Source organism: Anser brachyrhynchus (genome assembly GCF_964034855.1).
Source record: "Anser brachyrhynchus genome assembly, chromosome: Z".
NCBI lineage: Eukaryota > Metazoa > Chordata > Aves > Anseriformes > Anatidae > Anser > Anser brachyrhynchus.
In genome coordinates, this window is record NC_137697.1 from 49,559,660 (window position 1) to 49,586,875 (window position 27,216).

Below are 27,216 nucleotides of genomic sequence, written 5' to 3' on the forward strand. Positions count from 1 at the left end.
CACTGTTTACCACGGGAATGCAAGGAAAAAGAAAAATATTGTACAACATAAATTTCTCCTTCATTTACTAAGAGATTGTCCTGAATAAAGTATATTTCTTTACATGCCAAAGAGTTCAAAGACTAATTTTTAAAATTGACTTCTACGCCTGCATAACAAACAGTTTTTATATAGTAAAAGCAATACATAAATATATATATATATATATGCATCTTTTGAAGGAAAAATTTATGTATGCCTCACCTTATCACTGTCATCGCTGCAAATGTGATCTTGATGGATTGACTGGCATTGAAAGGAAGTACCAATGCTACCTACAAAAGAAGTTGGGGAAAAATTGTTAAAGTGATAACCCAATTCCTGTGAATGCTAAAAGTAAAGACAAATGTACCAGCCAGATTTTTTTTTCCACACACAGAAGAGAGATTTAGTTGCCGAAGAGTTATGTCTGACAAGTCATACATTTAAATCTGATCCTGGAATAAGCATCAGAGATGCATTTTGCACAATGTGCCAGCAATATCTCCACGCAGATTTTTTCCAAATATTTAAACAGAACAAAATTAGAACTAACTACTTCATCAATCCAAGGCAAACATATGCAGCAAAGTACATATACACAGACACAAACAGAGAGAAGCTACACGCTCCACATTAAGGTGGTGCAGTCCTGCCCCATATCTTTTACTACAGAAAATTTTCAGCACCCTGGTTAGCCACAAAACAAGTCTCTCTCCAATGGTATGTTAGGAATAAGAGTGAGCGGAAAGATCCAAGGTCAAAGCAGAAAAGCTTTGCTTTGTTGTTATCAGTCTTGTCCATAGCGGAGTTTCTGCCTTAAGGTTTTTCAACAGGTTTCTTTATGCCACATTCTCTTATGGGGTACAGCACACCTCTGCAAAGACTCACCTGGTCATGGGACTTCTGTCTAAGGAGAGAACCAAACTGAAGTTTGATCGTATCCACACAGATTCTCAAACTTCTTAGATTTACAAAACAGACTTACAAAACCCCTACATTGTACAGATTTATTTCGTATGTTTTTTCCTTGCTTAGAAACTACAAGAGTGGAGTAACAGCTATTGTTGGTTTTATACTGCCAAAGGCGAAAAAAAAAAAGTTTTTTATTCTGCCATAAGCAGAAATGACGGTCAGTTAATGTAAGCCCCTTAAAGCCCTGTGACTGGGTGAGGGAATATTTGTCCCTCCTTATTGCCATCGCTGCCTCAGATAAGACTCAACGTATTTAGCATTAAAATTGCATTTGCCCACTGACTTCTGAAATAGAAAGTAAAGAACGGGAGAGAGGGAAAACGAGTTTCCTTCCCCTCCACTGAGCTGTAGGCGTGCTGCAGCCAGAGTAGACGTTCCTGAAGGAGCCACTGCTGAACCCTGCAGCACAGGCACCACAGGCACAGCCTGTGACAGCACACTGAGCCCTATCCAGCGCTTAGCCTCTGGATGTTACTCATCGCGATCTTCAGCCAATTCGCATCGTTTTAGGCTTGAATCACACACTTGCAGATTAGCCAGCTTTACCACAGCTACTGGGAAACAATTCTTGTCACGGCTGCATGTAGATCCTATCCTGACGTTTCCAAGTTTCATAAAATATCTGACAGCCTCCAGTTTTTCTGTCCACAGGTTTGAAGTTGCACATACTAGCTGAACAAGATTAAATCGGAAAAACTTTAACATAAGTTCACTCATCCACTTAAACATTACTTTTCCCAAGAAAAAAAAGTCTCCATCAAAGCATCAAATTTAATCCACAAGAGAACTCCAACATACCCTGACTTTCTTAAAAAGAATAAAGCACTTGACTTCCTTTTTCCTGTCAGGTACTGCTAAAAACTTCATCCCATCACGTGATACGTGTACGATTTCCTTCTGTTCCAAATCAGAGTTTGTTTTAGAGCTGACAATTCTTAGAAGCTCTTAACGTGTAAGAATGCACAACGGTATTTTACAAATGCTCACCATTAGCATATATTAATACATAAAGGAAGCAAATCTCTTAAAAAAATGTGGTAGCAGAGGATCCTGTAGGCTACACCACCTACAGCTCTGTTTGGCTCTCACACGCAGAAGGTATTTTACTTGGTTTCGTTTTATAGCAAAGCACAGGAATCCACGCTCGTGTGCTGGGTCGGATTAGAGCTTCCTCACACCCCCACAGATCAGAAATAGAAGCTTCGGTTCCTCGATAAATGCTTTGCTGTGTGGTAGTTTTGCAGAAACATGTTACCTCTGAAGTCAGCTAAAAAGCCACATGCCTTTAAACACTGCAACTTTTAAAGAAAAGAGCACTTTTAAATATGTTGTTTGGTTATTCCCCTCCCTCCCCCTCAAGACTTACACATTTAACTTCTCACGAGCTACCAGAACTGTATGTTATTGACGGGATGGGACGGGACTTTCCCCCCGTCCCCAAGTTCCCCCAGCATTTCCAGGATGGAATAACTCCTTAAGAAAGCAGATGCCAGTTAAATTTTTAATAATCCCATGGTTCCACTCTCAGGAAATAAAAAAAAAAAAAAAGGAACCAGAACACACTGCCAGAATCTACATATCCTTTTGGAAAAAAAATCCCAAACAAATAAACTAAAACATAAATTTTCCACGGAAATTACTAATCAGTTACAGTTTACATAAATAATACATCAATATAATAAAAGATAATTAAATATAGATAAAAAGGCCACATATTTATTTGTCTTGAGATAACAAAAACAGCTTCAGATGTCATACAGTTTTCTTTTTGGCATCTGTTCCTAGTACCCAAACTAAAAAACTTGACTCAGCTGTCACAGTTTACTGCAAACTGCTAGGCATTTGGGCTCACAAGCAGACTTTGAACTGAATCTAGAGTTGCACTTTTCATAGCTATTTTGGTCTAGCAGGTTAGGATGAAAAAGACAAGAAAACTATTTAAGAAAATCTATTATTGATTTTTTTTTTTTTGCATGCAAATGTGCTTTCAAATGCTGAAAACTTAAGTGTTATCACAAACACAGCAGATAATGCAGAGAGCTAAATAATAGCACCCTGGTGCCTATCTACACAATCAGAATTTTTAGATGCTGCTCTCACATGGCTGCAACATGCACAAAAAGTTTAAACAAGCACAGAGAAGTGTATTGCCTGAAATTCAGGTGAAAAATTTGCATGTCTACACCCACCTTGTCAAGCCTGGATTATATTAGATGCAGCTTAATTTTACAGGTTGCACAAACACGGTTATTCCTTGCTGTTCTGAATGCGGCATACACACATGCTTGCTTCCTGAAGCCAGTCCCATGTGAACTCACAAAGGTTAAAAGAGGACTTCATGTAAATATATGCATGTACTAAATAATAAACATAAAAGTGTCAAAATTCCTGCAGCCCCGTTCTGGAGTGGCCACGCAGCAGAAAATCCTCTTTAGCAGCGTGACTTCCACGTGTATGAATGTGCTGGGAATCCTCACGCTGAAAAGCCTGACTCTCTTTTGGTGTTGGGGAATGTGGCTGGCGGTGGAGGCGGTCACAGGACTAATACCACAGGAATGAATTTGGAGAGTGGGTGGAATGAAGGAGATGTCTGGGAAGCACATGGCTGGCCCCAAACTCGGGAAAACAGAGAATAAGTAATAAAGTCACCTGGAGAAGAAAGAGGAGGAGCGCTGACACCTCCAGCCAGTGATGAGGTGGAGCTGCGGAGCCAAGCCCCTCGCACAGCCTGACGGGCTCTCGGTCAGTTCTGTACCTCTAAGACATGCTGCGGGGAGTGCTAGCAGTGGCGAGACACATCGCCGTGCTCCCACAGCTGCGATTCAGTGGTCATTAGACTGCAAACCTATAATTAGCAGCTACCTAGGAGGGCATAATCATATGCATTGGAACATAATTGCAAACTTCTTTGATGGCCGACCAGTGATGATTTTGCTGCTGTACCAGTTTCCCCATAACTAATTAATAAACTTCTGAATTGCTTTGCACCAATTATGACTCAAGTCTCCAGTCAAAAGGGTGAACTCACTTCCTGATAGTAATGCAGACAGGGAACAGCAGGTACCCACACCACGCAGTCCAATGTGCTCCTTCCTCTGCAAGCACCTGTAGCTCTGCGGCACCTCAAGGTGCCAGTTCACATTAGCCTGGAACTGTGAGCTCCTGAGTATTGTGTTAGATTTCATGAGATTTGGGGTTTCCCTTAAACATCTCTCTTCTGCACTAACATTGTAAACAACTCTGGACCTTCCCGTTTTAAATTTACAGACAATATACTTGAAAAGCGTAAAGAAATTGAATGTGTTGATTTTGTGGGAGAAACACACCAGAGGGGAAAAAAAAGAGAAAGATTTTACACACACACACAAACTTGCACATTTACTTCAGCTCCCCTTTCAAAGGAAAATCCTGGTTTTTTTTTGTGCCCAACTTCATCTTGCAGATTTTTTGATCTGCTCGTATCAAGAACTGCAGTAACATCAATTCAATGCAAAGGTATTAAAAAAAAAAAGGTTTTAGAAATCTCTAGTAAAGTACGTTAGATGAAGAACAGATTATGGAAATCAAAAGTAAACATATATGTGTACATGTACACATATGTACATAGGCGTGTATATGTACACATATATCTGTATGTACACACATGCAAGTGTTTATATAGGCATATGTGCAAAATATAGTTTATAATTCTATTATTTCTATAAATCTTTCCAGTATTTATAAACATTCATTATTTAGAATCATTCACTCATGCTGTCAGAATATTCAAACCACGCTGGGCTTAAAGGATAGCGGGATATGAAAAAGCAGCTCCTTTATCACTCAGGCATTAGAATACAACACTTCTAGAAGTATGGTATAAAGGCTTGGCACATAAACTGAAGATGGGCACTCAGAAGTAGGAAGGTCTTACTTTGCTTGATCTACATTGTACAGATTTATCTCTAGTTGGTGAAAACAGAGCAAACTTGTATTAAGTTCCCTATATTTACTTTTCTCAACATTAGGAACAATATTCTGTACCTTTTTTTGCAGTGGTGCCCCTCAATACTAAGCATAACTGTTCTGATCCTTGCCTTAACGCCACTCAGAAATAATAGAGATAATGCCATTTTACAAGCAAAGATAAATTCTAAATAATAAATATTATATAACACATTATATAGAATAATATATATATAATAGAGAAAATCTAAATAATAATAAAGATAAATTCTAACAAAATTCTAAATAATGCCATTTTACAAGCAAAGATGAAGGCTAGAACTGAAACAGGACTGAAGGTCTTTACAGCAGAACTAAATTATGCAGTGTGCCTGTGCATCGAACTGTGGAAAATTACAACAAACTTCCTTTTTCTCACATACGTGTTTTGAGAATGGGTGTTGCTGCAGAGGAAAGGGCACCTGCATAAGTTTCTGCATCACTGTACTAAAAACTGCTGCACAGCAGACAGGAAACTCTGGACAGCAGCAGCAGCAGCACATTCCTCTGGGTCCCTAACATCGTTAGCAGTGACAGTGCAGAGATGTTCCCACAGCCAGCCTGTCACTACCATTGATTTCTACCCCCCTCCTCCCTTAACAAGACTGGCTTTCAGAGTCTGTTACTTCATGTTCTCGAAGGGAAACCTGACATTTAGCACTGACAATTCTGCCTGCTGAAAAAAGTTTAAAATTCAGTAGAAGGAAAACTAAATCTCTTTCTTCCTGCTTGCTCTGCAAGAGTCTTTGCCGTTTTGTTTACAGATGTGTATTTGCTAGCAAATGGATCTACCACAACACACCGTGTTACTGAAATTAAATAGATGTTAATGCCTCGTGGAAGGTGGTGGTGGTGGAGTTCTTTCTGTCTTTCTTTTTTTCTTTTCTTTTAATCAGAAACTTCCAAGGACAGTAGGCAATGTTTATAACAAAGTAAAATCTTGTGTCAGGAATTCACCTGCACCTACTGCTTACCACTATGTTCTGTATTTATCTATGCACAGTCAACCACATTCTATATATGCACACAAACAGGCTTATATGTATGTACATTCATACATATACATGAGTGCATACACATGCATATATGTATAAATATTTTACATACACATATACACATATATTACGTTGTTTATTACGGATTTCTACAATCCATCTTTTCAGTTTTAACAATGCAACCAGTTGCTAGGAGGATAATTAACGACTCCAGTAAGGATCAGACAGCCAGAACAGACAAAAAAACTGAGGGGTCTGTTTTCAAGTAAGTGTCCATAATTACACAAGAATCCCGAACTACACAAAATGTGATTTGTGGGCAAAACTGTCTCCAAAGCTCCATTATTTATTTCTTACAGAACAGCAGAGATATGTCATGTTCTTTGACAGAACAGAGTCTCCAAACAAAATATAGCCCGTGTTAAAATATGGAAGTTAAGAAAAGTCTCTAGTGGAGGGAAATAGCAAAAGGAAAAGACAGTAAGTACAGATAAATTACAACGAGACTGAAATTATTTAACTAGCTAAGCATAAGTAATTAGCAACACGAATAAGCAGTGTTTGTAAAAGAAGGCTCAGCAGCACTGCAAAGAGGTAGGATTCTAGATTAAAATTTTACATAAATATTTTATCTAGAATTATAGCTGATACACCCAGCTTTTTCTTTAATAATAAAATACAAGCTTTAAGTGCCTTGTTTACCCTATTTCCACAAATCATTCCAGAATTTGTAAGTTGACAAAGATTATAAATATCCCTGAGATCGAAACTTATCTTTTATTCAGAGTTCATATAATCATAGAAACACAGAATGGTTTGGGCTGGAAGGGACCTTGAAGACCACCTACCTCCAACCCCCCTGCCATGGGCAGGGACACCTCCCACCACACCAGGCTGCCCAAAGCCCCATCCAGCCTGGCCTTGAACACCTCCAGGGATGGGGCATCCACAGCTTCTCCGGACAACATTGTAAGGTTAAAAAAAAAAACAGCAAACATATTTAGATTTAGAATTAGAACAGTTCAGCTGGAAGGGGCTTCCAAAAGTCATGTTGTCCAACAAGCCTGGCCGCTTCAGGGCTAACCAAAATTTAAACATGTTATTGAGGGCACTACCCAACTGACTCTTGAACACTGACAGGCATGGGGCACAAACCACCTCAACAGGAAGCCTGCTGCAGTGTTTGACCGCCCTCACAGCACAGATTTTCTTCCTACTGCCCAATCTGAACCTCCTTGGCACAGCTTTGTGCCATTCCTGCACATCCTGCCATCGATGACCAGGGAGCAGAGACCGGCACCTGCCTCTGTGCTTCCCCTCCTGATGGAGTCGCAGAGCCATGGGGTCGCCTCACGGCCTCTTCTCCAGACTGAACAGCCCAAGTGTCCTCGGCCTCTCCCAGAAGGACATGTCTTCCAGCCCTTTTACCAGCTTTGTTGCCCTCCTCTGGACACATTCAAGGACCTTAGCACCCTTTTTATACTGTAGACAATATTCAACCTGAGGCCACACCAATGCTAAATGTAGTGGGAGCATCACCTCTTCAGACACTGGCAATGCTGTGTTTAACACACCCCAAAATGCAGTTTGCCCTCATCTGCCAGGGCACTCTGCTGGCTCACACTGAGCCTGCTGTCACCTGCACCCCTGGGTCCCTTTCTGCTGAGCTGCTCTCCAGACGCTTGTCTCCCAGTCTGTGCCTGTGCCTGGCATTGCCCCGTCCCAGACACAGCTTCACATCCTTGTTGCGCTTCATGCCCTTGCTGACCACCCAATGCTCCAGTCCAACCAGACCCCTCTGAAGGCCCCTCGTCCCTCCAGTGAGTCAGCAGCACCTCCCTGTTCAGTGTCATCCGTGAACTTGCTGAGGACACATTCAACTCCTGCATTCACTTACCCCTGTTGTTCAAGAAGCACATACCAGAAAGGCACTTGGAAAGAAAAAGGCAGTGTAACAGAACAGTCTGAACTCCTCCACGTACTGTCCTGCAGAGGTTAAGGCGGCAACACATGCCTCCATTCACTCCTCTAGTAGCATGGTCTCCTAAAACCGCAAATGACCACACCTGACATCTGCAGCACCGTTAAACCTACTCGTTACCCATTTTGCCTTTTGTTTTTGCTGGAAATCACGATGCAGCAAGACCAAGAACGCACATTCTGAAAATCCAGTTACCCGAGAGACACCAAGAAAGTTTAGGAAATGCACCGAGGAGAGCAAGAAGCAATAGACTGAACCCTGGAGAGGAAAAATCAACAGTATTCACCCAGAGGGCCTTTTCTGATGGTAATACTGATCAACTGAATGCAAGATACATTAAGGCAAACATGAAAATTCATTTAGTTCTTTTCACAGGGCAGGAAAAAAAAATCACTTAGCCTCAAACTGATAATTTCGGACAAAACAGTAATTGCACTCTGCAAGCTTATCACTCCATAGTCCAAGATACAATCAAGACTTTTGTTGTCAAAGTACACAAGGATTGCCAGTTAGGTTTCTTGATAAAAGTTTTGACAATGCAGATGTAAAGACTGACGAAGATATGTTAAAGTAGTGAGTTCCTAGTGAGTTAGCTGGCTGGCTGACCTCTTCAGACAGAGCTGACAGTTTCCAAAAAAAAAAAAAGAAAAGGAAAGCTGCTTTTTGGAAGGCCATCCTTTTGAAAAACATGTTATTTTCCTCCAAATATTAGTTTCATAAAATTAACTTCTTACTCATCACTTTGGAAAGAAGTAACTTTGCCATAGGATTCACTGACATTGGCTTACACAGGTCATAAGAGTTCCAGAAGACTTCCTGTGTATTTCTGTAGGAAGCGAGAACAAAGAAGAAATCATTATTAAGTTGAAGTTTCAGGGTGTGAAGTTAAAAAAAGACCAATTTTAAACTGCAAAACATGCTAAGCTCATTCCCATTTGATTTAGACCTGTGCAAAACACATGTATTTTCACTAGAAACACTCCACATGCTTTGCTGAAATCTGGAATCAATTCAAGCTCAAAGGCAAACTAAAAAAATCATGAAAATAGTGTTAAAGATAAGGCTTGGCAGCTTTCTGTCCATTACTTCAGATGCAGAATTGAAGTAAAATATGACCTCTTGAATTAGCCTAAGATAAAACTGTAGAGCAAGTTCAGTTCTGCCAAATCATGACAAATACTTATAAGCATGTTTTGGGCATCTGTGCATTTGGATAACAAAGGATGTTTCCACAGCTGGTGCATTTATGACATCTGTAGCTTACGTCTAGACTCAACATCACCTAAAACTTGTTCTCTAACATTAAATTCACATACATGGACTTTGCATCACACAAAGAAAGGCAGTAGCACATGCTGTTCATTTACAGTTGCAGTTTTCAAGAACAGTGATCACATACACAATGACAATCAGAAGCTGGCTTCGCTCTAGCTGTAATGGATACCAGCAGCAGCAATACAGTTGCAGCAGAACAGCTTTCACTTAGTAAATACAAACCTATAAAGCAGCTGGGCAGCCCACTACATTTCAGGTCACCAGAGCCACAATTCTAACAATACCCACATTACTAAGAAAAAAAGCTAGCTTGGGATAAATCTACGTTCTTCACTCATACTCAACTGCTCCATAAGCTGAACCACATACCACCAAGTGCAGTTAGCCACAGATACAGAAATGCCTTCTTTCCCTTTTTTTTTCTGAACAAGGTTTTCCATGGTCTTCATATCATATTTGTTTCATTTTTGGTCAACTGCTTATTAAGTATACTAAAGCACAAGAGCAAGGTACAAAACATGATCCCGTAACTGTCAGGACTTTACGGATGTCCTGCCTGCTTTGCACTAATTAGCTGGCTGAGCTCAACTACAGTCTCCCCAAAGGCAGCCTTGCAGAAGGGATTCCTTCAAAGACTGCGCTGGTAACGTGGTCCCCCAGATGGGGCCAGCACAGGCCGCAGAGCCAGGGAGCTGGGACAGGATCACCACCAGCTAGAGGCTGTGCTTCACAGCAATGCAATCTATAACGTTGTAGGAGTTGTGGTTCTTTTTTTTTTTTTTTTTAACACGTTTTTAGTTTTAAACAGACCGGTTTAGTAATTGGGTTATCATGCTTTTCAAGTATCTTCTTTCTGAGAAACAGATAGGTTCTCCTTGCACTGAGGCAACCCTGAAGAAAGGCGAACAGCATTTCACGCCTCTGTAAGGAAGGTCAGCTGAGCCCAAATCCCAAAGATAACCTCAGCAGCTTTCTACTCCTCATCACCACTTTTCAACTGTGGTTCAGCTGGGAAACAATGCCAGAGCTCCAGCAGGGGCTCCTCTCTGTGGGCCGCAGCCTCCTCCAGGCCACATCCACCTGCTCCACCGGGGGCTCCTCCACGGGGGGGCTGCAGCGTGGAGATCTGCTCTGTGTGGGACCCATGGGCTGCAGGGGGACAGCCTGCTCCACCAGGGACCTCTCCCTGCACAGGCCGCAGGGGAACTGCTGCTGCCTGCCTGGAGCGCTGCCTGCCTAGAGCACCTCCTGCCCTCCTGCAGCACTCGCCTGGGGGGCTGCAGAGCTGTTCCTCTCACACTTTCTCACTCTTCTCTCCCAGCTGCTGTTGCACAGCGGTACTTTTTCCCCCTTCCTTCAATCTGCTCTCCCAGAGGCCCACCCAGCATCACTCCCTAGCTCGGCTCTGGCCAGCAGCAGGTCCCTTTAGAGCCATCTGGAGCTGGCTCTTCTCTGACATGGGGCAGCTGCTGGGCTCTGCTCACAGAGGCCACCCCGCAGCCCTTCTCCTCCCCCTGCCACATAAGCCCGATGCACAGACTGAAAGTGGGGAAACCCGCCAATAAGGCTCCTGTGTAGGTGACAGAGCAAGGCACGCAAGCTACTGTCCCCACCACCTTGCCAAATGCATTTCCTTGCTGCAGGAGATGCAACTGCGAGATCTAACACCCACCTTTTCCGTATGAAACATCCTGGGCTGCACTCCCTCCCCCACGACCCACAGCAGTCTCTCTGCTGCGTGAATAACAGGGCGGTTTGTGACAGTCAGCAGGTTTGCTCTAACTCACAGCTTCTAATACCTCAATGACAAAACTGTAGCCTCAAGCTACATTGAGAGGCCTCCAAGAAACAATAGCCATCCGTGAAACATCACAGCAGCCACCCCTTCTGCATCACCAATATTGAGAGGATACAGAGTAGTGCCCTTCAAGTGATGCACACACAACTTTCGCTTGTATATGTATGTGTGTACATATATCTAGATGTAATACACGCACACAAAGCCTCAAAGACATTCAAAGACAAACTTGCATTTTCCCTCTTCAAACGCAGTTAAATTCTTTTTTAAGTCCCTTTTTCAAATCAAAGTGAGATACACTGTCTGGTATGTCCTGAATTCAGGAAAAAACATCAGCTATATTGTAATAAGCAAGGAAGAGTGCTGTGCTCCCCACCTACCACAGGAAGGGGATTGTTTTCCTTCTAAATCCACACATTAAACTGAACAGCAGAGAGAATCTTCTGAATTTCATGGTTTCTACCTAACTCATGGATTGTAATAAAAAGGGGGTGAATATCAGTTTTGAATGGCTTGCCTCATGCCTATTGATATGTGTTCAAGCTCACGAAATGCTAATGCAAGGGTAAGAGGCAGGAGTTCAATCCTTTAAATGCACTCATTTCAGAGCTACCGTAAGCATCTCGTTGCTTAAATGAATGACACCGATGGATACACTCATCCCCTTCTGAGCACCAGCCTGAACTGGAAACCATTTGTGTATGTCACCTGAAGTACTGCACCAAACTTAAAGTAGGATAGTGCTGTTGAGCTTCACCGACTTGCCTAAGTCACGGGAGTCCTAGGGTGACTGTTAGCAGATTTGAAGGCCAGAGTCCACAAAGTAGCAAAGGCATGGAAACAAAGTTTGGATTGGAACAAGTTTAGGCTCTTAATCAACAGTTTCTTTGATAAAACCTGTGAGTTGAGAGGAGGATGTATTCTCATGAGATACAGCCACAGATGGCCCGTCCACCTCTGAAGGTACAAGGAAGAGAAACAAGAAGTTTGCAGTGATACAAAAATTTTATCTTCCAAACACAGAACAAAAAACACACAAAAAACCCACACAAAACCAAAAAACAACCTACAAAACACTCCTGCAGATGTCTATTATCTGCTAGTCAACAATATTCCTGTTTGCAACACACTGTTTGTATTTTAGATGTTCCTGCTAATTCAAGAATCTTTCAAACCACAGTGAAGACGCTATTTAAAAGGCAAGCGGAATATTTCACTATTAACAAAGAAAAGAAGTTAGAGATGAATTCGAGAAATGATGCAGTGCCAATCACAACCTCTACTTAGCTGGGGCAAGGAAGAGATGTCTGTAAATCAGCTGTGCTCCAGAACTTCTCTCCTCCCCAGGAACAGAAAGCTCACCACGATGAAGAAACATGCTACATCTTGCCTGGAGGCTGTAGCTATCCTAGCTGTACATAACGCATCTTAGGACTGTTCCCTCTTTTTCTCTGCTCTTCTTTTTTTGTAAACTCCAGCAAACAGACCCCACAGGTATCCCACAGATCTGCATCCACTCTGACTTCTGTAGCCGATTAGGCTGGTGGAAAGAAAGCCGTTACATGCTGGGAAGAGCTGGGTGGCGTAGCACGTCCTTGGTAACTTCAGCAACTCCTGAGCACGGAGTATACATATTTAGGAGGCTGTTACAAAACTCTGGGTGACACTCTTCTTCAGGAAGCTGCCTGAAGCCACTACAGAAAAACAAAATATGTAAAATGCCTCCCAAACCTCTTCCTCCCATTCCTCTACCTGCCAAGAAATCCACGCTCCTGCCCAACTGTTTTCTGCCTTCAGGTCTCCTCTCCAACGCCCTGGCCCCAGCTAGCCCCACCACAAGGCCTGCCAGCCCCTTCTCCCCACCGTAAGACCCAGGTGGGGGACACTGCCCTCAATTCCCCATACTCACTGAAAGCTTATACACTGTGGGAATCAGAAAGCATGGCGAAATCTCCAAGAAAAGCTCCCTCTCGGTAGCTGTCAGGGAAACAGACTGTCTGCCTCATAAGGATCAAGAAAGCTGAGGAAAATGAGACAACTGCAAGCTCACAGTGAAGTCTGGGCCCATGCTACTTCACACTCATTAAATATACCTTCCAGTCACACTTCTGAGTGCCACCTCTCAGATACACCAGGGGAAAAGCAGAGGAATGACTCTAAGGGAGGTGCCCCGGCTTTTAGGAACTTAGTCCGATGTCATTTCAAACGTTACTCAAAATTCTATTTAGAATTTCACGCAAGTGCTGAATTAGTATTTTAAACTTAGTATTTCCCTATCTATATAGTGCACATATAAAAGCCAGCAGTGTTTTCCTTAAGGTTACTCACAGGTGGTTGCTTTGCTCTGAGGATCAGCTTTTCCTGCTTGTTCAAGGAGCAGCTCAGGAAGAAGTCATTTGGGGCAAAAAATTTACAGCAGCCATAAACCTTCAGGAAATTAGGTTAATGCAGAAATACTTTTACACCCATAAGCACAGTGCCACCACTCTTTTGCTGGTAATCTCAGTACTTAGAATTTCAGGAGGTGAAGTGCAACTGATGAGATTACACAGCAAAGCGTCAACAAAATCTGTTAGCACATTGTCAGTCTGGCTTATAATAGTTAGGCACCCTCAGAAAAAAATACTTAAAGCAGTAAGGTCAAAGGACTACTTGTGTCAAATAAGCTAATTAATCTTAGGGCCAAAAAGAGGAAGTCACCTTCTGTTCTGAGGACAACCTCTACAATCTGAGACTAAGAACTGATGTTGCTAAAGTCCCAGATTAGAACTTTATATGTGATGTAATTGCAAGGATATTCTTAAAAAAAAAAAAACAAAAAACTCTAAAAAACACCTCATTTTGCTGTATATACTATATACAGTATATATATATAGTATATATATATACATACTATATATATACACTATATACAGTATATACTACTCTCCTCAAACAGCATTTTACATTTCATTCGAGAACCATTTTTAAATAGAAATTCAAAAGCCACTTCTTGATTTTCTTACATAACATGACACTGTTCATAACTTTACTCCCACTTGCTGTGCCACTCGAGTAAAACTGCCATCAAGTATTGCAAAGATATGTATTTAACATCCGCTGTTTATAAATACAAGCTGTTCAAAGGAGTTTGTTTTTTTTTTTTAACAGAATAGAACAGAGTTAGACCATTCACCCTTCACTGTACCAGGATTTTAAATTAATTGGCTGTGTCACTTTTGTATCTTCCTGTCTCTGACGAACTCGATTCACTAAAATCACCTGATTTCTGTGCTATCTCATTCAAGCCTCAAACATGAAACACTACCTGTAAATGGAGGTTAGGAGACCGTTTAAAAATGTTCAGCAGCAAGATCCACCTCAGGTGACTGCCCAAGTAGTCCCAAGGGAAAATCACAGTGCTGCACATAATCAATCAACAGGGCACGAGCTCATTTACAAAAGAAGGCCAGCAAATAAGCGTGCCTGTGTGACTACTGAAAAAAAAGACAGATCCAATTCAACTGCTCCCTGAACATACAGAAACACCACCTAACACATATACCAACCTTTGTGTGGGAAATTGGACAATTTTCCAAAAAGCTGCTTACTCCCACAGCCAGTTCGTGTTTGTTAAGGTGCAGTCTACCTATACATTTTGGAATACCCCTTTGGAGATTATTAACATGCTGCTGGAGACAATGCCTCCAGATTCGGAAGAGGTTATCCCTGCTGGCCTTGGCAGTCAGATACTAAGCCAGCAACACAATGACCAGTTCCTCCTGTATGAGTAATCATTCTGCCAAGATCTTCTCTCACAACAAAACCCTTCTGAGGATACTTTCTAAAGGATTGACATCAATGTAAACTGCAGCTTGAAACACACTGCTACTATAACGTGAAAGCATACTTCCTCCTAGCTGCTGTTATTACAGGAATCACACAGGATTTACCTACACAGAAATTGATGCTTGGAGGGATGAGAAACAGTTGAAAGACAAGTACTCTTGTATTTTTCTATCTTCCTCTCCTTTGCTGCACAGTAGGAACCACAACTCCTACACTGGAATTATCTCTGATACTTACCAGAAGGAACTTTTTAATCGCTAACAAACTAAAATAAACCTTATTTTCTTCATTAAAACTCTGTGAGAGGCTGCCACTACTGCCGACGCACACTGAATACGGTGTCTGGCCCCTGTGACACCTTATTTTGTAGGCTAGTTACACCAGCCCCTGGCTGCTAAGGGGGTGGCTATTTCATCAGGTGTGATCCTGCACAAGTAACACTCTAGCTGAGGACCATTAAGCTCTGGATCGTCTCATCCTGCAAGAGCAGGATGTGGAAACGTGCTTTTGATGCACTTCCAGAGTGAAGCATAGCGTTCATTTATGCAGATACTCAGTGGGGAGAAACCCACCACAGAAAACACTTCCTAGGAACCAAAGTTTAGTACCGCCTTTTCAGATAAAGCCTCTCCTCCAGGGAATTCAGTATCTACTAGAACAAAGGTAATATTCTTCCTGTTCTTGTCATCTTACAAAAGGAGGCTAACGGCAGCACCAAAAGACAAAAAGAAAACAAAATTATTTAAAAGCATGTGCAAACAGATACAGAATGTAAAGAAAACAAGTATTTCAATAACTCAGGGCTGACTTTGCTGAGACCCCAGAGCAAGAAGTATGACTGGCAAGCCACACAGCATTTGTAAAAAGAAAAATCATTTAATCTTGTCATGGAATTCAATTTTCATCATCAACTGTTTGGGAGATGAAGCACCAGGAGAAAACACCCTGTTAAAAGCTGGGTATGAGCAGACGAACACACAGACATCCTTACCCATCCTACTGGACTGATACTAATGGTTTTGAAGATTCAGCTGAGTTCCTGAGACACCTGAATGTAACTTATCTTTATAAAGCAAAAGGTACATGAAATTTCAAGCCATTTGTTTTTCTCTATTTGTAACCAGACCATTAAACTGATTTTCTTGAAATTCACCCTCTCTTGAGAATCTCATTAAGACTCTGACGAATCAAAGACTGCTTATGCAAACTGTCTAGAAACATATTTTTGGACGCATCAAATAAGAGTCCTTTCTTTGGTTTAAACTTATTGTCACATATTCATCATTATAATAGCTACAACAAAAGCAAAGAGGCGTAAGTTTCAATGTTAAGCTCTAAACTTCAGAGGCTTGTTGCCTTCCTTCTGTTTCTTTGTGGCATCACCCAACAAAGCAGCAAACCCATTGCTAATTTGCACAAAAATCCAGCCTATTCTGGGGAACAGAAAGCTTTAGCAGTAAAAATGTTCCTAGTGCTGTCTGACTCGTACAGGCTTTAGTCCAGATAGGAAACAGTAATCTGGAGCATGCATTTGTGATCAACATTTTCCAGTTTCCTACTTTTATAAAGAAAAAAATGTCAGCAAAACCTTGGGACAAAAAATTCAAACATATCTCATTTTTATTTTGTTTTGTATTTTCACTACCTGTTCAATCTAGCCATGAAGCAAAGATTACCAGTGAGGCACTGCCTACTTAGGAATTGACCTTGGAAACACCTGCTAGAAACAGTGCCAAGCTGAAAGCTTGTTTACTTGAAGCTGTGTGATCAAACCATCTCTAGAAAAGTATTTCAAGGGAAAGCCCAAGTTCTCTCTCACAACAGATTATCTCCAAAAATGGGAAAACCTGAATATAATTTAAATTGGTCTCAGTTCAGAGAAGCCAGAATTAAGTAGCACTTTGTTACCCTGTATGAGCTTTCTACAACCCTGATCTCCTGGCAGCTGATGAAGTGCTTACTATTGCAACTTACCAGTTACTTAGTGCAACTAATCAGTAGGATTGACTCGCCAGGACAAAATGATTATAAATTACATTAATTTATATTTGATGGGCCATGAAATAACTTTCTCTCGTCCTGTCGTTTTTCGTCTCACTCCAATTAGCTAGCATTTGTCCCAGCCTTGTTTCCAAGGAGAAACACTCAGCATTTTACCTTTTTCTTATTATACCTGCAGAGTAAGGACATTGGCAGTCACAGATACCATGCATTCTTTCTAAAAATAAATAAAATATTTAGTAATGTTTAGTTATCTTTTTGTCTGAGCAAGTTAGGTTCTAACGATAATACACAGGTTACTTGGAAGGAAAAGAAGAAAAGATTGGCAGCACACCTATTTTATCTCAGCCCCACACATGGTGACAGAGACATCAATTACATGATATCACTCTATGTCCCCAGTTCTGGATATACCACGTCTCAATATGACTAGGTTTCCCCAGGGAGAGAAACTTTCCTAAGGAATCTCAGTTTGCTAAATCACAAGCGGGCCTATTATTGCAAATAACAAGGCACAGGTCCTGAGAAAATAACAAGCCAATGTATTATCAGCACAGATTAATGTTTCTCTGGAAAACCAGCTTCTGCTTTTTTGGTGTACCATTCAATAAGCAAATTACAACAAGCTTTACAACACAGCAATTCTGTGTTAATTCGTTGCACCTCTCTTGGAGGAATGCTGCAATTCCTTCTGACTTTTTTCATGCTCTGTTTTTTTTAAAACCAAGGTGCATTACCACATACTTCAACCCATCTCAGTGCTCCTTTCCTAGCTGCTCCCCCTAGTGCCTTTACCCAAAGCATCTCTACAGCTCCCAGCTCCTGTCACCACCTAGACCCCCCCACACACACACTTGCTCTTGTCCAGACTACACTCTTCTGCAAAAGACTTTTCTCTCACACTGTTTAGTCTGAGAAGAAAGGACAGAAACGGGTACACAAACAGTTTCAGTTCTGGTGCAAACACAGTACACATTGTCATAACCTGTAGTTAAAACAAGTAAATCAGCCAGTAAACAGATAAGCAGAAAGTACCATGTTCACGAGTCTCAATTTCCAGCATTTCTGAAATCTGATTTGTTTTTTAATCATTTTGACTGTTAAATACTCTTGTTTTCTCTAACTGAAATGAATTCCCACAGGGATGGTACAACACTGACACAAGAGCCCAAGCCTCTCCTAAGTTTCAAATCCTAGGAGTACACAACTAAAAAAATTCTCATAAACGAATGCTCCGAGAAACCTACCTAACCTGGCAAAATGCATTTCTGTCTGTCATGGACCTTGAAGATAGCAGAAAATTCCTTCTGCGGTCTTCTCAGATGTTGTGCTGGAAAAATTCCATCTATCATGTCACCATTTGGAAAAAAGCTCTGAATAACTGAATGCTACCTTGTACAGGGAACTACTGACTCTTACCAGCCATGTTATCAGGGATTCATACACATACTTTATCTACACACAAAACTCCTTTTTTAAGTAATGCAACTCTCTTAATTCTAAGGGCTTCAACTTAAATTTCAAAATTCAAAAATCAGATTATGTTGTCTTTCCATTCTACCTCACTGTATCCGTTTGAAAAAGCAGCTGGCCAACATTTAATGCACATGCCACCGAACACCACGTCCTGCCCCTCCAGACCCTTCATCTCCTCATGCCATTTCTTTCTTTGTTTTGCAAGCAGATAATTTTATGTACTAGAGCAATAGTAACAGACAAAAAAGAACCTCTGAATACGTGCTATAACAACATGCATATGGGCTAGGAAAGAGGTGAAAAGCTTCCAGGGTTTAAGTAGGTTTCTTTTTCAGTATCACAAAACACACTGCATCACCCTATCAAATAAGGCAACTTTTTAGCATGCTTAAGTCATTCACTATTTTTGCACACTGTTGCCTTTTCTATTTTAAAATACAGAAATTCTTTGGCCTATCTTTCCTGCTTCTGTAGGTTACCAAGTCTTAGCAGGCTTATTAAATGCTAATATAGGCACCCTTTTTATACATATTCAACATTAGAAACCTGTCAGCCAAGGAGTGGGTTAGTTTCATGCACTGAAGCACATCGAAAAAATAAACAAAAAAACTAATGTTTCCATTTATTTTGCTATTGTTAGACATCAGTAATTCTGGTAAGGGTACTCTAGAAACCTGTTACCTAGGAACACATACTCAAGCTCAGATGGATGGCTTGTTTAAGCACGTGTCTTGTTTCACTGCTGGTCAACAACAGATCTGTCAGGAGTGAGCACAGAAGAGCAGCACAATTTTCCTTTTCCTTTTTTTTTTTTTTTTTCCTCCCATAGCCTATCAAAAATTGATAGTCCACGGATCCCTTAGCTGCAAGTTTCATGTGAATAATGGTGTCTAATAAGCAATCATGGATCCTTCCCTCATGAATTTGTCCAACCATTTTTTGGGCCACTGTAGCCAATTTGAACTTGATTAAAATCTTCCTTTTTTATAATCCCTGCATCTTCCAAAAATCACCTAAGGTTCTTAACAAGAGTTCCTAAGGTTCTCAGCAGAGAAGAACATCTTTTCCAAAAGATCATATAAAAAAAAAAAGGTTCTAACTTACAACATACCTTTCTACAATCATAAACTTTGCTCTCTATGTAAGCAGCTCAAGTCATGCAGAACTCAAACCCTGACCTGTGATAAAAGACCAGTGTTACAAAGAAGCAGTCTCAGTATTTATTCACTTTACAGTTCTTCAGAGTTAAGGTGTTTGAAATCACCAGAGTTAATATCCATCAGAAATTTCATTTACCTTTCTGCAAAGCACAGGCAGGCTGTGCTGCACCCATGCATTTAAATTATAGAGCGCTGCCATGATCAAAATCAACGAGGTGGATAATAACAAGGCTAAAGGTAAGGTCCCTTTCGGTTCTGCAAAACATTCAGCACACAGGCAGGTTCTCATTAATTCACAGCACACTGAAAGACTCCTCCCACCTCTCCTGAGACTCCTGAGACCCAGAAACAGCCTCACAGCACCACTGTCGGGACCAGACATTCAACTTTCCAATATTTTAAAGCACGAGATTACTCAGTTCTGAAGAAAGCAACTCCATTCCAAACCCTTTCATAATTACGAAAAAACAATGCAGAACAATGGAATTCCATAATAATACATTGTTCAAGAAAAATCAAGACAGAGCAGAACAATGACTGTATGTACAACCTTGATTCCAATCCCTGATCTAAGGAAGATTATTTGAACATCACAAGCTAGGAGGTAAAAAGGCAAACATTTAAATAAAGACACTGACTTTAAACATAATAAATGCTACTTTGTGTGCTACTAAGTGTACTTGAAATTGCAAGAATTTATATTAAAGCCTAGGTTTTTTGTTTGTTTGTTTGTTTTTTTTTAAGTTTAAAGTCTGAAATGGTACATATTAATCCTGAAGTTTTAACATCAGTCAAGCCTCTGGAGGAAATTCTTGGCTGTGCAAATGAAGTCAGAATTGTTTAGGGTATGCTTTCAAAAGCTGCAGCCTTTTTTCCTCCTTCTGGTGAAAAGAGAGTCATTTTCCATTTCAGGATAATGGCTTACTTGTTCAAAGAGAGGAAATGTATTACAAATTGTAGGAGAAAACAGGATAATTTTTATAGATTAGAAAAAGAAGGCAAAGCACAAGTGAATTCTAAATCATGAAATCTACAAATACCACATATTGAGAATAACCTTAACTTTGCAAGTTCCTCAAATATTTTTGTTTTCATTTTCCTGAGTTTCCTAAGCTGTTTTATTCTCAGCACACTGACTTATCAACATATGCCTTACTTCTAAGAGTCCTTTAAGAAGCTTTTTGACTAAAATTAATTATATTACATTATTATTCAACAGCAGTCCAGCATCAATTATGAAATAAAAACTAATCCTAGCAAGGGGGAAGGGGGGACACACTTCACAATTTTCCAACAGAATAAACCGTGGAACACAAGAAAACAATAAATTGCTACATGAATTGCTTAAGTATGCCTGCAAGCTTTCATAAAATTTATTCACAAAATTTAGCAAAAAAACCCAAAAGCTATGTTCAGTTGGAAGTGTCACAGCTACTAACAAATAAGTATAAAATCTTATTCAACAGAAACCTCCAAAATATTAAACTGAAAAAGCATCATTCAAACAGAGGCAACCTAAATTAATTAAAACCAACGCAGCTTAGCTATTGGGTGAAGGGTTGTTTTTTTGTGTGGTGGGCTGAAGGCTTTGTTTGAGGCTTTGTTCTCTTGAAAGGGGGGAAAGAAAGCACAACAGTGCCTGTTGCCTTTGAGCTGCCAGAACGCAGACGGAGCCTCTGATTTCATTCCTGACCCTGCGAGCTTCCGCTACCAATCAACACCAACACGCTTCTCCGTTATCGGGTGGTGCATCCTGACCTGCCAGTCCACGCTCTGTTCAGCACTGACACCAGTAATCCTCATTGCTGCCAGGGCTGCCATCCCGTGGGTGGCATCCAGAGGCTGTCGCATGGGGTGCCAGATACCTGCCAGGCATGCTCCAGCGTATCTGAAAATGAGAGCTACCCACAACTTGAGAGCATCCTGACCCACAGGCACAAGGGGGAGCAGGTGGTTACAAGAGGAATTTCACTGGGGCGGACTGTAAGCTTGGTATTGGAAGCACCCAGCCAGCTGTTAGAATCACTCAGGTTGGAAAAGCCCTCCAAGATCATCTGGTCCAACCATCCCCCTACCACCAATGTCACCCACTAAACCATGTCCCTAAGCACCACGTCCAACCTTTCCTTGAACACCCCCAGGGACGGTGACGCCACCACCTCCCTGGGCAACCCGTCCCAGTGCCTGGCTGCTCTTTCTGAGAAGAAATGTCTCCTCATTTCCAACCTGAACCTCCCCTGGCACAACTTGAGGCCATTCCCTCTAGTCCTATCACTGGTGAGAAGAGGCCAACGCCCAGCTCCCCACACCTTCCTTTCAGGTAGCTGTAGAGAGCAATGAGGTCTCCCCTGAGCCTCCTCTTCTCCAGACCAAACACCCCCAGCTCCCTCAGCCGCTCCTCACAGGACTTGTGCTCCAGGCCCTTCACCAGCTTCGTAGCCCTGCTCTGGGCACACTCCAGGGCCTCAATGTCCTTCTTGTAGTGAGGGGCCCAAAACTGAATATATGTAAATGATTCAGTGGCTCAGATGTTGAGTTTGGAGGTGCCGGACACCAAGCAGTGCTCCTGCTCCCAGCCTCCCTCACAGACAGGCCCATGCCTACGCAGCTGCACGAGCCCAGGCACTGTACGCTTGCTGGGCCTTGCTCTGCTGTCCTCCCACCTCCTCCTGCAGCCATCAGTGCAAGCAGCCTGGGATGCGAGCAATGCCCAGAGCCGTGCGTGACCACCAGCTTGCATGCAAAGTCCTAGGACCTTGCCACTACCTTCCTCCATCGGCCTCTGCCTGGTGACTCCCCAGGCTGCAGCACAAATGTCCCTCTCCCAGCATCTCCCCTCTAGGCCCAGCAGTCCCCAGCCAGTGTAAAGGGATGTCGCCTGAAAAGCTGGCCTAACATCACCAAACTCGGCTGTAAATGAGAGTGTCTCATGTACAACATTGACCAAACTACGGCTGCAGTTCAACTCTCTGGTACAGGCAACAGAACTTTTTTATTTTTTGAACTCTTTCCTAACTTACTATGCTATACCATGATAAGAATAACAAACTATTATATATGCTTTAAGCATCAAAAGCATGTTTGATATAGGGAAGATTTTGATCTCTGCCCTAAGAATTACATCCACTTCAAGTTTATAACCTAGACTAATTTACTAACAGAGATTTCCCTTCATGTATTTAATATAGTTCTATCACTGCATTACCATGTTTTCTTGGAAAACAAAGTAAAACACAATCAAGCAGCTGCAAAGTTGAAATTCTTCATTGAAAAACACCCACAGCACAAGGGTCTGCCTGTAAACACTTCCCAATGCTGCTCCACTACAACAAAAACAAAATGCAGATTAAAACTATGGTTTACGTGGGATAGATTTATCAGATGCTAGGCAGAAGGTGAAGCACCTTCAATTGCCAAAGAAGTGAACTAAAATCCTAAATGGACCTCAGGGAGCTCAACTTTTATTTTTATTTTTTCTCCTGTATAACTATACCAGCCTACTGCCCTCCTGCCTGCTTGACAGTTTTTAATACTTGGGGAGCAACCTGAACACCACGTATAACATAACACTAAATACAATTTTAAGATTATTACTTTACCATCAACGTTAAAAGGTCATGGCAATACATACAAACATATGCATATATTTTAAAACACATACATGATATGTTTCAGAAGGAAAATTAGGTTAAAGAGAGTTCTTAGGTACAAGCCTGAAGCAGGTTTCATTGGTAAAATGTGTTTTTGCTAACATAAACCATGTCAGTGCTGGGGACTTGGTTTCAGTTATACCATACCAAATTGAAACTAGCTAACCCTACCACATGACACCCATGCAACTCACAACAAATCAAAATTTTGTCCATTGTCCTAATCCTGTCCTAATCCCCATAGCTCTAAACCCCACTTAGAGTTCAAGTGTTACACCAAGGTTCACCTGCAGTATAACAGAACTGTGTAAGCTAGCAAGCAAAACCCGAACTGGATGCAGAGCTACCTACAGCTGGATAGCACAAGTCCGCTGAAGAGGCTCCTCTCCAAAACATCCTCTTAGAAAGTAATTCACAAATGGAGATTTCCTTTTAATCACCTGCCTGAATCACTGAGATCGCTGCAAGACGCCTGCAGCAAGAGCTGAACAAGGACGACCACAAACGTGCACGCACTCGCGTGGCAGGGGGCCCAGCCCAGGATGGCTGTGCTGAGCTCTGTTATCAGCCTCACCAAAATCGCTCGCTCGCAAGCACGGGCCAACAACACGAGCTGCCGAAGCCACAGCTCCTGCCTCACCAGCCTCAATGAACTGCGTGCGCCTGCACGCCTCTGTGCGGTTGTGTGAGCACAGGGGAGCATCAGAACGTATTCGGTGGGGTATAAAGTAAATCCTGCAAATGCCCTCTCGACAGAGCTAACTAACGGTAAACGCTCAAGTAAAAGTTTAAGACTGTGTACATATAATGGAAACAAATTAGATCACATTACTGAATTAATGACCCAGCAATCACTATATAAACAAAACAGCTGTAGGAACTACAAACACCGGCCAAAACCATTAAACCTCTACTACTTGGGCTTTTACAAATCAAAATAAAATGATGGTTTTAAATTAAAATAAAAACCCAAATGAAGACAAAAGAAAAAAAAAACAAATAGCAGCAGCATTTCCTTGGGCTCTGGCCAGGAATGCCAAGTTTCATTGCCCGCAGTATGTTTTTACCACAAAGTAGTAAGTGCTGCCATGGATGAGGTTATAGTGGAAGAGTGCGGCAATTATTTTAACTGCATACTAGTAATGGGAACAGCTTTTAACGGGTTTCATGAAACCATTAATTTCGTTTAAGATTTGAGTTTAATAACCAAATATTTTCCCTCTCCTCCCTTTCTTGAACAGTTTTCAAAGAAAAAAAAAACCACACACACACAAGAAACCAAACAAACCAGCAACAAAACAAAACAAAAAACACACCATCACAGGCACCCTCCTTCCCCTCCAAGAAGCCTTCTTCCACACAAGATTCTGCCAACTTCCAGGCAGTACTCTGAAAATAAGTTGTTTCATGCTTTGGGAATGCAACATTAACAGCAGCAGGACAGCAAGAACCATCACAAAGTCCTCTGTCAGAAGAAGGCTCTCCAGCAGCTTTTAAAGAGAATCAAAACATCACTCAGGAGTTTGGTTCCACTTCTTTTTTTTTTTTAAACTGACTGACCTGGTTGTCGCCCTTCTGCCTTGTAGAGTTTTTAGATCAAAATTTTTGCTGGTACAAAAAGCTGAAGAGGATCCTTTATTTTGAAAAACCTTTGTTTCCATTAAATAAGCACCACACCATTCTGATCATTCTTTGATTGCTGCACAATTCCCTTACACAGAGAACAAAATTGCATACGTAACCACACCAATACAGCACTGCACAAAGATCCCGTCCCAGGGCAAGCTGGTGCTCCCTGTGATACCTCCCTAACACCATGATTGAGGTACCACATCAGATGTTACAAGGGCACTCTGAGTGCTACCTTTAGACACAGGTGGCAGAAAGCATCTTAACAGTATTAGTAACAGACATGGATGAAAAAGTGCTGGCTGAAGCAGAGCTACATGAACTGGTCGCAAAACTCAAGCAAACTCTGAGAGCAAACCCCCTGAGGGAGCCCAGCCACCTGAAACTCTCCAGGGACTGAGCGCTGCGAAGCAAAGTCGCTGGTGGAAGCATAACAGAAGCCAAGGGCTCTTCAGCTACGGCAAGCTGTACCAACCTGGTGCCATTCGGTATGCACGAGGAGCATCACCAGCTGTCCAAAAGAACACAAAAATGTCATGAACACACAGTTAATGGTGTCACATGCAGCTAACAGATACAGAAAACTGAAGGCAGTGTTAAATTTAGGCAATAAGTAGGTCAGCAGCATGAAGATTTGGGCAAGGGAGGAATCAGATACAATGGGCAGAAGGTAGCCAGCGTGAATGGTCCCAGGATATTACGCTTTGTACTTATTTCTTTGCACAGCAACATCAGTGAATGCAATGCATTTTTTTTCCAGTTAATTACTCTGTAGCTTGCAGCATCTCCAACAGTACAAGGAGATTTTGACCTTGACCTAAAATTAAGAGAACTGGGAAGCAGCAGCAAGTGAAGGACTTGGAATGAAAGGAACAAGAGGCACCTTGGGAGCACCACTACAAGCTGAGGGATGCCTGCCTCAAATATGTGTGCACAAACACTTGCAGCTGGGAACAGTCAGGAGGAACAAGAGCCCCGCAGCCGATCACAACACAGCATGATCGGAGTAACTGAGACCTCTTGAACGACAGTGAGTGTCATCATGGGCAGACAGGTGCTCTTCAGGAGATGCGGGCAGGGAAGATGAAGAGGAAGGGATGCCTTCCTTCACGCAAAACAGCAGTTGGATATAGGGAGCTCTTCCAGGGGACAACAGCTGGGTGAGAGGCTGTAGGTCTGGATCAGAGAAGAGGCCAATAAACACCACATGGTAGCAGGAATGTCTTTCTTACAGATCTCCCACATAAATGAAGTTTTCCTTAAACAACTTGAGAACTACTCTTGATCGTAGCCCTGGTTCTTACAAAGTATTTTTTACCCCCTTGACATCTGCTGGAAGACAACAGAGCAAGGGGGACATGCACTGGCAAGGAGATTTCTAAACTGAATACCTTCTTGATACAGGTACTATATAGTCTAACCCGAGGTGGTGTACAACTGACACCCTATTCACTAGCAGGAAATACTGATTAAGGACATAAAAATCACTGGCAGCCTTGGTGGCAGTGACTATGACACAGGGGAACTCGTGGTCCTGAGGGCAGTGAGGAAGGACAGTTGTAGGCTACAGACCATGGACTTCAGGAGAGCAGCTTTGGTAGGTGTGACCCCACTGGAAGCACCTGTGAAGAGTAAAGGATCAGAAGAAAGCTGGCAGGTCTTTATGGATATTTTCCAAGCACAAGAATAGCCCCATGCCAGTACTCAGGAAATCAAGCAGACATATCATGAGCCCAAGACAGCCAAGGAAGGAACTACTGGTGGAACTCCACAGCAAAAAGGCAGCCTACAGGATGTGAAAGCAAGGTAAGGCTACAGAAGAGGAATTGAACACTGCCTGAGCATGCAAGAATGATGTCAGAAAAGCAGGTAGGAACTGCAAGTACTATAAGGACAAGGCTGACAGGGCTTTGGACAACCCAATATAGTGAAAGATGTCCCTGACCATGGCAGTGGGGTTGGACTAGATGATCTTTTCAAGGTCCTGTCCAATGCAAATCACTCTATGACTCTATGATTCTAAGACCTTCTGCTGCTACATTAACAGTAGGAGGCTGAACAAGAAAAACGTGGGACAGTTACTGAACTGAATGTGTGATTTAGTGACAACAGATGGAGATTAGGCAGAGGTACTCAATACCTTCTTTATCAGAAAGATCCTCCAGTGTACTGTACCTAGAAACGGGGTTCAAGGAGGGAAGGATGACCATCAGTGACTGACGACTGAGTCAGGGATTGCTGAACAGGACTTGATCCATACATGTCCATTGGATCAGACCTGTTGCATCCATGGGTTCCAGGCAGTGCCAGTAACGATGCTCTCTCTCACACATGAACATCACGGAGATCAGAGGAGATATCTGATGACTAGAGAACAGCAAATGTTGCCCCCATCTTCAAACATGGGCAAAAGGACAACATGGGGAGCTGCAGGACAGTCAGCCTC

The 27,216-nt window shown here is 42.0% G+C and overlaps 1 protein-coding gene across 2 annotated transcripts in view; it reads right to left on the reverse strand.

Annotated features, from left to right (window-relative positions):
• The window catches only part of RNF38 (ring finger protein 38), a 126,057-nt gene that overhangs the window by 52,853 nt on the left and 45,988 nt on the right, over positions 1 to 27,216 (reverse strand). For both annotated transcript variants that reach the window (XM_080574860.1, XM_080574861.1), the window contains one exon: positions 244 to 314. In XM_080574860.1, coding sequence (XP_080430986.1) covers positions 244 to 314 — 71 coding nt within the window. The remainder of the gene's footprint in view (positions 1 to 243; positions 315 to 27,216) is intronic.